Below are 11,374 nucleotides of genomic sequence, written 5' to 3'. Positions count from 1 at the left end.
CGTAAATGGATGCTCATGCTGTTAGTCACTGGCTTGTCTGGTCCAGACCTCGGAGGCATGTTTTCTCCTCTACTTCCAGGTGAATTCATGTCACAGTGTCAATCCCTTGGATCATTTTTACACCCGTGAAGCTCCGGGGTAGAACAGACCTTCAGCAACCCATGCTTGCCATAAAAGGCGATTCAGCTTGTCGTAAGAGGCGACTAACAGGATCGGGTGCTCAGGCTCACTGACTTGGTTGACACGCCATTGGTTCCCACTTGCGCACACGGATGTTCATGCTGTTGATCACTGAATTTTCTGGTCCAGACACGATAATTTACAGACAGGTGGCATATGGCTGACATATTGCTGTACACAAATAGCAATCATTGGATTAACAGTTCGCGTCTCATCGCTATCGGCTAGACTGCTGCATGTCTTACAAACAGCGCTGACACACCGAGCGTCTCATTCACGCTCTCTTATTATAGATGATGCTACTTAATATCAAGGCAACATGACGCCCTTCATACTTGGGATGTCTTTATCTATTTATTTAATCGAGTTGCGCATGCGCTGCTTTACATTTGAGTAAACCGTCACGCTATTATTCTCACAAAGATGCCACGTGGGACGAGCCATCTTGTCCCCGCTGTTATGGACAACACTGCTAAAGAAGGATGTCCTCTCCCTTCCATTTTAACATTGGGAACTGATGTCAAAATAACCTTGTCCGTTCAAAACGGTGAAAATTTCACAGCTATCCTCATTTCTCAAATATTAAAGCATCGTCATAAATATCGCACCACCCACCTTTTTTCACTAAATAAATTTGGATCTTCAACCTCATGTTTGGAAAAGCACATTAAACTATGTATATGGCCTCACGTGAGTGTTCAGTCAGAAAATTGACAACACAAGACCGAGATTGCTTTAATTGTCTTGGGACTTCGGTATCCTCACGGGAGTACAATAATTTTACAGTACTTTTAATCCCTTCACAAACAATCCCTTCACAAACAATGCCTTCACAAACAATCCCTTCACAAGCAATCCCTTCACAAATAATGCCTTCACAAACAATCCCTTCGCAAACAATCCCTTCACAAACAATCCCTTCACAAACAATATCAGTTGATATTCTGAACGACCGATCATGAAACATTTATTTACATAATTTAAAATCAACATTTATCTCACAATTTTATTTCTTTCAAAGAGTCAGTGACTAAATGATAATTGATTTTGATAAAAAGTTCCTTAATTGTAATATCTACCACTTGTGGGGTAGGACATGTTTGGTCGTGCTTCTCTCATCACAAGGGATACAAAACGGAGGATCCTCACCCTTTGGCAGATATTCATACGATTATGTGTATCTTGTATGACCAAGACATCGTCACATAATGACCTCTTCAAACCTGAACAGCCCAAGTATGCGCAACGGATAGTTGTATTTGATTGATGTACCTGATTTAACTCGTTAGATTATTGGTTTTTTTTTACTCTGTAAGGGTAATTTGTACAGCGCTGTTTAGGGATGGCTCATCGGCCTCAACGTGGAGACTGTCAACAGGAGAGGTTCTGAAACCTAAGTCAAAATCATAAACCTTGGTGGTAGTTGTAGGCTGCCTTTGTAGGCTTCGCCTCATACGACGGGTCTAGTTGCGAGTTTCGAACGAATGAATAATCTGCTTTTCTGAGGGTTAGTTTGGTACCCTCCTCAATTTTGAATTTGTAAAGATTTTCAACAAGTCAAGTGCCTTCAGGCATTTACTTTTGAGACATTTAATATGTGGTGAAATGGTTAAATGAGAGTAAACAATAATACTCACGAACCTTGTCTTCTTTACAACCTTGATGGGCGTGTCATTTAAAAATAGCTCAGGGTCTTCATGCGGTTTATATTTGAGGCAAAAACGTAAACGATTAGTTTCGATTTAGAGAATTTGAAGTGGTTTTCAATTGACCAATTATGAATTTTACTGAGACAAAGTTGTAACTGTCTCTCTATTCTCTGCATATTTTTACCAGAGCAATAATGGAATCATCGTGTAAGTAGCCAATTAAGTATATGTATAATAATACACACAATATTTCGATACTAATTGTATTTCCAATCTTAGGAAAAAGCATATATCGCCTTCCAAAATAGTTTCATACACCTAGTACGTGTGTTATCTCCCTTGCACTGTAGTGTTCGGGCGAAACATGATATACATTCTGGTACTAACATTTCTGCTTTCATCTAAACAAGCTCAAAACATACTTAAGTTAGGTACTTGTATAATCGATATTTTCGAAAAGGCATCAAAAGTAAACAAAATTATGAAGATTGTCAAGAAAATGAGTGAACTTAGTTTTAGGCCGCTTTTAGCAATATTCCAGCAATATCACGGTAGGGGACACCAGAATTGGGCTTTAACGACTGTACTCATGTGGGAACCGAACCCGGGTCATCAGAGTGACGAGTGAACGCTTTAACCCTGGGCTAATCCAGCTCCCTTTGTAAGGAAAGACTACCGGAAACTGGACAATACAATCTTGTAAAGGTTTCCACCAATGATTACACAATGCAATTTAGAAAGTGGTCAAATGTAACATATGTCATATTTGGGATTACACTTTCTTAGTAAAGTACAAATTGCAGTACTTTTTGAGTTGAGTCCCATCGAGGATTCGAATCCCCATCCTCAGAGTCAGGCACCTAATCGCCAGCATACAAAGTCAGCCGCCAACCCGCTCAGCCACCGCGACTTCCACAAAATGAAAGTAGCACAACTCCTGGTAGTCTAGGTTGTGGGCTTTGTGTGCCTCTCTGCAATCCCAGATATAAAAGGAACAGAATTTGTACTTAAAGTAATAGATTTTGTACAACATATGTTATGTCTCCACCAACATGCCCGCATGGGTTCAGGTTCCGGTCATTTTACGAAAGCTTCGGAAAATTTCGCTTGACATTAACAAGACAAAATTTTACTACACTTGGGCACCTAGATTGAAAGTGAGCTTAGTTTCTGCAGATCGACTACAGGAAAGGTTATATTTTCTGCTGGTCGAGCAAAGGGGCATCCTATTTTTTTCTTCAAGAGCTCCATGATACAGGCGATGTCCATACAGCTCAAGTATGCAGCTCAATGATACAGGTGATGTCAGTCAGTTCCATGACAAAGGTGATGTCCGTCAGGCTCCATGATGCAGGTGATGTCAGTCAGCTCCATGACAAAGGTGATGTCCTTCAGCTCCATTATACAGGTGATGTCCTTCAGCTCCATGATACAGGTGATGTCAGTCAGCTCCATGACAAAGGTGATGTCCGTCAGGTTCCATGATGCAGGTGATGTCCGTCAGCTCATGACAAAGGTTATGTCCGTCAGCTCCATGATACAGGTGATGTCCTTCAGCTCCACGATACAGGTGATGTTCGTCAGTTCCATGACAAAAGTGATGTCCGTCAGGCTTCATGATACAGGTGATGTCCGTCAGCTCATGACAAAGGTTATGTCCGTCAGCTCCATGATACAGGTGTTGTCCTTCAGCTCCATGATACAGGTGATGTTCGTCAGTTCCATGACAAAGGTGATGTCCGTCAGGCTCCTTGATACAGGTGATGTCCGTCAGCTCATGACAAAGGTTATGTCCGTCAGCTCCATGATACAGGTGATGTCCTTCAGCTCCATGATACAGGTGATGACTGTCAGCTCCATGATACAGGTGACGTGCGTCAGTTCCAAGGCAAAGGTGGTGTGCGTCAGCTCCATGAAACAGGTTGTGTCCGTCAGCTGCATGACAAAGGTGATGTCCGTCAGCTCAATGATACAGGTGATGTCCTTCAGCTCCATGATACAGGTGATGTTCGTCAGTTCCATGATAAACGTTATGTCCGTCAGCGCATGACAAAGGTTATGTCCGTCAGCTCTATGATACAGGTGATGTCCTTCAGCTCCATGATACAGGTGATGACTGTCAGCTCCATGATACAGGTGACGCGTCAGTTCCAAGACAAAGGTGATGTCCGTCAGCTCCATGATACAGATTATGTCTGTCAGCTCAGTGACAAAAGTTGATGTCAGTCAGTTCCATGATGCAGGTGAAGACTCTCAGCTCACTGACGAAGGTGGGTGATGTCCTTCAGCTCCAAGACAAAGGTGATGTCCGTCAGCTCCATGACAAAGGTTATGTCCGTCAGCTCCATGATAGAGGTGATGACTCTCAGCTAAATGATCCAGGTAACAGCCGCCACCTCCATGATCCAGATGGTAGTAGTGCGTCCCCACCCATCAACTACTCTGCCCAGACTGTGTACGTGCGGTCCCATCAGTCGGCTACTAAATACTCCTTACATGAAGGCATTATTGATCAATACATCAGCCGGCTGTGAAGAAGATGAAGAGCAGCATCGCCTATCCAAGGAATATATCCTTGTGATTCAATCGACGACGAGAGCTATGGTGACTGACATAAGCCTGTGTCACTAACAACCAGTACTGGTCACGGAGAGATAAAAGAGCTATTTTATGAAAAATACGGGAGCATAAAAACAAAGCTACATCCTTGCTAGAGAAGAATATAAAATCTAATAGACTAACACTTAATCTCTGGACAAATGTGTATATTGTTTTATTAAAACTGGTAACTCCTTTAAAATTGATACTGAACCTCGGTAGCTGGGAGATTTGCTTCTTTTGGGGCATTCGTATTTCAGAGGAGTGTGTCAGTATGGCAAGATAGCGTCGTACAGAGATCTAGGCACAGATAAGGTTTCCTGGTTCTCATTCAGTTGTACACAGGTGTACTTCACTATACATCAAGCACATATGTGTTCTTGCACATGAAAATTCCGAGAACTGAAGGTTCAGAATACTTGGAGATGACTTAATGATCGGATGGTTACAGTTTACGGCCTCATCTCTCGCGCATGTGCAGTCACACTTACCTTCTAATACGCTTCCTGGCGCGTTGGGGAAGACTGGTAGTTAAAGCTTTCGTTCCTCACCTCACAGACCTGGGCTCAATTTCCCACATGGGTACAACGTGTGAAGACAATTTCTTGTGTTATATTGCTTAATGCGGCGTAAAACCAAACTCAGTCACACTCTTACTGTGACAGCATTAGCCTACACAGCTGATTGTATCCGACCTACAATATTTTCTCTGTTTATTCTACTTTCAAACACATCCTTGATGAGGAGAGGCTCTTCAATAGTTCACATGAATAAAGTATGGACTCTCAGTAAAAGATACTGTTTTGTTCAGTGTGAACAATACCAATAACCTATGGCTCGGTAGTGCCAGAGGCGTCCTTCAATATGAGCCGCTTTGTTGAGCAGTGTCAACCCGCTTTGTTGAGTAGTGTCAACCCGCTTTGTTTAGTACTGTAAACACTAGATAACCATTGAAGACCTGGACGTGTTGGTGGAGCAAGGCTAACACTTGGCCTGACATCTGAATCGTTGCTGGTCGATAATCCTTGGTGCGTGCACTATCGTTAAGTGAGTTGGCTAATGTTTAACACCGCGGTCAGTGGTAAACTGTATTAATCTATCTGGTTCTGATGTGAGGCTTTCCGTTAACGTAGTCCGACATCCTGGGATGGGTGAGGAGTATTTTGCTCCCGTAAATATATAATGGCCAGCTGGAGCATACGGTACAGCTAGTGTACCTAAGTGCCGCGATATAGGGTCTGGACTTGGTTCCTGTTGATATCCACAGCGGGCATGCACTCACTCTTCTAAGGAGAGTTAGCACACGTTTCCTGAACACTCATGGCTAGCCTTCTGTACAACTGCTAAATATACCATTGGTTTTGAATGGTTCTGAATTACTACTTGTATTGTGAATTCAACGTCTAAAACCTGCTTCACACCCAGGCGGACAAACGTTAAATACTGAGCACCTATTCCATGAACAAGCAACAGACTAGCGCTAGACATACATGGGGCCAATGTATTCTGAGCCGAAATCTAATACAAGACGGACTAGCGTTAGGCATACTTAGGACCTATATAATCTGCCCCTGAAAATCCAACAGAACACGGACTAGCGTTAGACATACTAGGGGACCACTATATCCCACCCCGATATCCAATACAAGACGGTTTGGCGGAAGGTATACTACATCCTCCATATCTCCAGGGTATACGTTCCGATAAGTCTCCACTATACCCAGGATGCATCTACGGCTAAGCCCGATAAATTTAGTACCTATCTTGGCTGAGTTTTTATCCAAACAGGTGCATACGCTGGGAAGTTGAGCGGGCCAATCACAACACTTTCGCTTTTTAAATTATCTAACCGATTAAACTTGGCATAACAAACCGTGCAGAGGTTCTCTGAAAGAGGCAGAAGGAGTTCTTGCATATATAAATTATATATATATATATATTTTAATTTTCGGACCTGTCAATGTGTCTGTATGATTTCTCCTAAATCTGAGTCGCACTACGAACAAACCTTTGCAGTTGCAACCCCTATCTTTATTGACACTTTCAAGTTCAGTTGCAACGGCGGCTTAGCTGATTGGCTGATTGTGAGGATGCGAGCCAGTAAAAGGAGTTACATGTAATATAATTTTCGGACCGAGCCGTAGATAAATCCAGGGTATAGTGGAGACTTATCGGAACGTATACCCTGGAGATATCGACGATGGGTTTACTAGGGCCTACATATTTCACCCTGGAATCCAACGATTCTATTGAGCACCTGTCTATTTCCAGATTTTCACCCAGTGCAGTACATACCTTGTGAAGGAAGTTGGAAAAGAAAAAATAACACTTGCGCTTTCATATGTCCCCTTATTCGTTTCTATGAGTATAATTATGTTCGGGGTCTCTACACTTTGACATAGGATCTCCACGAGCCCGACAAACGTTCGACTACAAGGCCCTATTCTATGCCGGAGTAATAGGGCTGGTCAAGCTTTACATGTGCGTGGTGATCAGATGCGTGAGAGCGTGTTAACGTGCATGAATGTTGACGCTTCTCCATGTTTTGACTTAGGCCGCGTGTATCGAGTCTGCCTTTAAGGCCCCGAACCAACTGCCGCAATACTAAAGCTCTAAATGAAGCAAGCCGATTTCCTCAGGTTCTAAATCTCCGGTCTCCCTGGGTTTCCTTTCTACTAAATGGGTCTGTTTGTTACTACTAAAATTATGTATATTCAGAAACCAAGCGTTCGTTTTAGCACTACCCTACCATACCCCACTAAAATGGCTGCCCCCCTCATATATGCATTATGCTGACTCCAAGCCGGCATTTCCTTCTTGTATTCCTTAAAGCCGAGAGTCAGGTAGAATACAACGGAGTCCATGGGTGTGAGTGACATTAGTTTTACGCCGCTTTTAGCAATATCCCACCAATATCGGGATACACCAGATGTGGGTTTCACATATTGTACCCATGTGGGGAATAGAATCCGGGTCTTCGGCGTGACGAACGAAAGTCTTAACTACTAGCGTATCCCACCGACCTAATGATCCGGGACTAAGGTCAAGGGAGAGTACATAAATGTACCGGTCAAGTTCTGATGTTGTTTTGCTTGCTCCATGCGTAAGTAGGAACTATATTGTGACACCAAGACACTACCGATGATAACTAGCTTAAAATGTCGCAACGCCCAGTTGGCTCATTCGATCATTCTGTGTAAGAACAAATAATAACTGAAGACAAACGATCGGCAACATTTATTAAACGTAGAGAGGGCTGCTAAAGCTTCGGCGATTCCTGCACCTTCCTCGCGACGAGGTCAAGCAGTTCATGGAACACGCTTGTCATAAAGTGTCCTCGGTCCTCAAACTTGTGCAGTTCAGGACTGAGCCCCTCAACCACCTTGCTCTGTTCTTCATCCCAAGGAAGGAACGGGTCGTCTGTGGAGCCGAACTGCACAATGAAGCCGGCGTTAGCTCGTATTTTCTCCCACTCCCATGGTCTGCTGTAGTAGCCGCTTGCCCTCTCGTTGGCGTCCCCGAGGTCAGTGACGCAAGCCGACACCAACACTATGCCCTTGACTTTGTACGTCTCACAGTACCTCATGGCTGCTTCGGCCCCAGAGCTATGTCCAACAATGATGGTCGTATGGTCACATTTGAGTTCATCGTGCATGAAAGGGATCCAAGCGCTCTCCCGTGCTACATAAGGATCAGGCATGCTCCTCAGTTCACACGCTATACCCTTCTTGATGAGCTCGTGGTACAGCCAGCCATACCAGTTGGCGTTGAATACAGCATCGCAGCCGTTCCCAGGTACGATAACCACTCGCAGGGACATCTGTGGTAAAACAAGAGTTAGACATAATCATGCCATCAGTGGGGATGAAGAAGTAAACATTTAATTATTTAGGGTGAGTGAGTTTAATTTTACTCCGTTTCTAGCAATATTCCAGCAAAATCATGGCGGGGAACACCAGAAATGGATTTCACGCTTCAGCCTCATGGCTACCACACCGCCCAGTTATTTAGGGGTTGGGGGGGAGTTGGTTGTCCCCGTCACTTAAAACGGGCTGCAATTCGCCGTGCAGGATTTCGGTCCAAAGGCATTTCAGGAACCTTTGGTCGTGGATTCACCTCTTTGGCACTGGTAATGAGCCCTCGTTTGTGGGTTTCACTGGTAGAGATCACGGAGGAGGTCACAAGGAATGGGCTTTACGGGATGTAACCATGTGGGGAATTGAACCAGGGTCTTCGGCGTGAACCCGGCGAGCGCTTTAACCACTAGGCTACCCCACCGCCCTAAATAAGTGTCACCGGGGACAGTGTACACCTGGCACTTATATCAAGATAAAACCTTAAATTTATTTAGCATCAAATGCTGCGTGTACATCAATAAGCGGGGGAATTATTGGAGTTGAACTATAAAACCACTTACAGAACAGCACGCAAAAGCATGATTTACATTGAATATATGTACACATAGATATTTCAAATATAACATTTCAAATTATTCTTATTGTCATAATCAGCAGTATTAGCAAACGCTGCTCTCAACAATACCCCTGTTGTGCGACGGCGACCTGTGAATAACCTTGATTAATATTATCAACACTGAGGGGAATTGTGTTTTACATGGAGTTCAAGATCATTGTTCATACGGAAAAACGACATACGAGCATATATATACGTGTTTCTGAGTGTGGGGCGCTTGTACTGACCTGGGTCCCGTTTCACAAAATGATCACAGCACTAGGGTGATCGTATCTCCCATACTGTAACATAGACGTATTACATTTGTAGCGCTACGACGATTTTGTGAAACGGGATTTCATCGGACCCACCAACACTGATATACCGAGTCGCAGTTTAACGTGAACATCCCAATCAAACCCAATACGACTCCAAGTTTAGCAGTCTTTGTTTTATGTATGCTGAGGATCAGGCAGGGCAACATTAAGTATCTTCTCCCTATGACAATGACATGCAATCAACTTACAATCCCTGGCGACACAATCCATTAAGTCGCTTTTAACAACCAGCATTATGTTCTCACTGGAACCCAGGATTCAATTGATTAGATGCACATCACAGGACACAACGGGCAGAGATGCTCATTAACAAAGCAGCACAGGGCATACTTCCGGTACAGTACGTGCCGTGGTTATATATGTACTAAGGTCGTTAACGTTAATGAGGGCAGCCATGCTTCGTTGGGTTTATAGAATCAGATACTCTGGCGGAGAATATCATACCTACTTATTTCTCAGAGTAACTAAAAATCATACCGCCTATCTCAGTTGGGAAAGGTTTTTTTTATTTTGCATTTAATGTTGATGTCTTTTTTTCAGTTATTTTGCTTTCTTTCATCTTGCATGCTTATATCTACTGTTCGGGTTTACAAGGTGTTTATGTGAGCTTGGAATAATCAAATATTTTCCGTATTATTATTATTTTTTATATATTTATTTATATATATATATATATATTTTTTTTTTTTTGGGGGGGGGGGGTATTTTGCTTACTTACTGTCATCCTTTATTTATTCTACACGGAGTGATTGAGTATGGTTTTACGCCGCTCTCAGCAGTATTCCAACAATATCATGTCGAGGGACGGCCGAAATTCATTTCACGCACACTCATTTCGGGAATCGAACCTGGATGATGTTCTTTTGATACCGGAGAATCAAGATGTGCTTAAGCAAATAATTATAAGCTGCGGGGGGGGGGGGGGGGAGTTCTTTGACATTATTACATTGTGATTTGGTTTGCACAGGCAAAGCGGTGTAGGTAAGTAGTCACAAATATCAGTTAGCCTGGTGTCAGCTTTGATCAGATGATCAGAATGTTTGTTAGGCATTAAAATGAGGTCCTAAGGGTATACATCGTTAACTTGGCAATTGGTGGAAATGGCCCCAGCATAAGATTATCGTGGAAAAACACACGTGTTTGAGCCCACTAATGATTATTCATGTTCAGTCGGGACTTAAGACCTGTCGGGGTTTAAGGGCCGCACACACGTGACAGATTGGAAAATAGAACATCACCCATGTAGACCCCATGTTTTCGACAGAGATGGTGGGTCAACGTGACATCTGTCATGTCATGGTGAGTTTAAAATTTGACCTAAATTGGGAGGACAATATTATGTACACTGGGATCGTTTCAGAGAACAAGACATTCTTGGGGAACTGTGAAAATGGGATTTTCGAGGGGTTGGTGTTGTGGCGTTGATATAAACGTTATAATAATGTGACTTAAAACTATAAATATAGGCCCTAAAGAATGCTAGCAGTAACTGAACGTAACTATGTGGGTGAATAATGGAGTTCACCAACAGTGATAACGTATGCGGTGACATCAATAATGTATATTAATAACATAAATATTTAATGGCTGTGCAAATATTCATGTCTTACCAGGTCTTTATGTATCCCTTGTGGTGGCCTTCCCTCCTGTGACGTGCTTGTAATAGAAATAATGAGGTACAAGAATGACAGTGCCGAAAGTCAATGTTCATAAAAGACTGTATATGCAAAATGTACAAATCACATCATATATAACATTGTTAATAAATCTGGTATCTATACGATTGGAAGAAAAACATATATAAAAATAAACATGCATGGCGTTCAATGAACACAGACATGTTAAATATTACAGAATATATTTGCTGCAAAATGTACTGGTCACAACGTATGTGAAAGCATTTCATCGACCACGTGGAAATATTGTCAAACCACGCCCATTCCGTTTAGCTATCGCCGCACAGCACTATATATCCCCGACACTAAATACATGTGCCACTGTCATGCAGTGATTTCTGTAGCAGTCGATCTATAAGCCATATAGTAGCTACAATGGTAACATCACAAGAATAACCAGCAATTAAATTGATTACCAGTCTCTGTTTGTAGTAAGATTCGTAGTACGCTTGTGTGTGAATGAAAACACATGCGCGCGCAT

The 11,374-nt window shown here is 42.8% G+C and overlaps 1 protein-coding gene across 1 annotated transcript; it reads right to left on the bottom strand.

The window, feature by feature from the left end:
• Positions 1-7,649: 7,649 nt before the first annotated feature.
• On the bottom strand, positions 7,650-11,351 carry LOC137297619 (serine hydrolase RBBP9-like). The gene is made up of 3 exons (XM_067829493.1): positions 11,310-11,351; positions 10,828-10,873; positions 7,650-8,247 (listed from the first exon to the last, which is right to left on the bottom strand). Exon 3 carries the CDS (start codon positions 8,245-8,247, stop codon positions 7,687-7,689), a length of 561 nt encoding a protein of 186 aa, XP_067685594.1. The 5' UTR covers positions 10,828-10,873; positions 11,310-11,351; the 3' UTR covers positions 7,650-7,686.
• Positions 11,352-11,374: the final 23 nt, after the last annotated feature.

This window comes from Haliotis asinina, chromosome 10, assembly GCF_037392515.1.
Source record: "Haliotis asinina isolate JCU_RB_2024 chromosome 10, JCU_Hal_asi_v2, whole genome shotgun sequence".
In the NCBI taxonomy this organism is placed as follows: Eukaryota; Metazoa; Mollusca; class Gastropoda; order Lepetellida; family Haliotidae; genus Haliotis; species Haliotis asinina.
The sequence above is the reverse complement of the archived record's forward strand: the minus strand, read 5'-3'. Positions and strand labels throughout refer to the sequence as shown.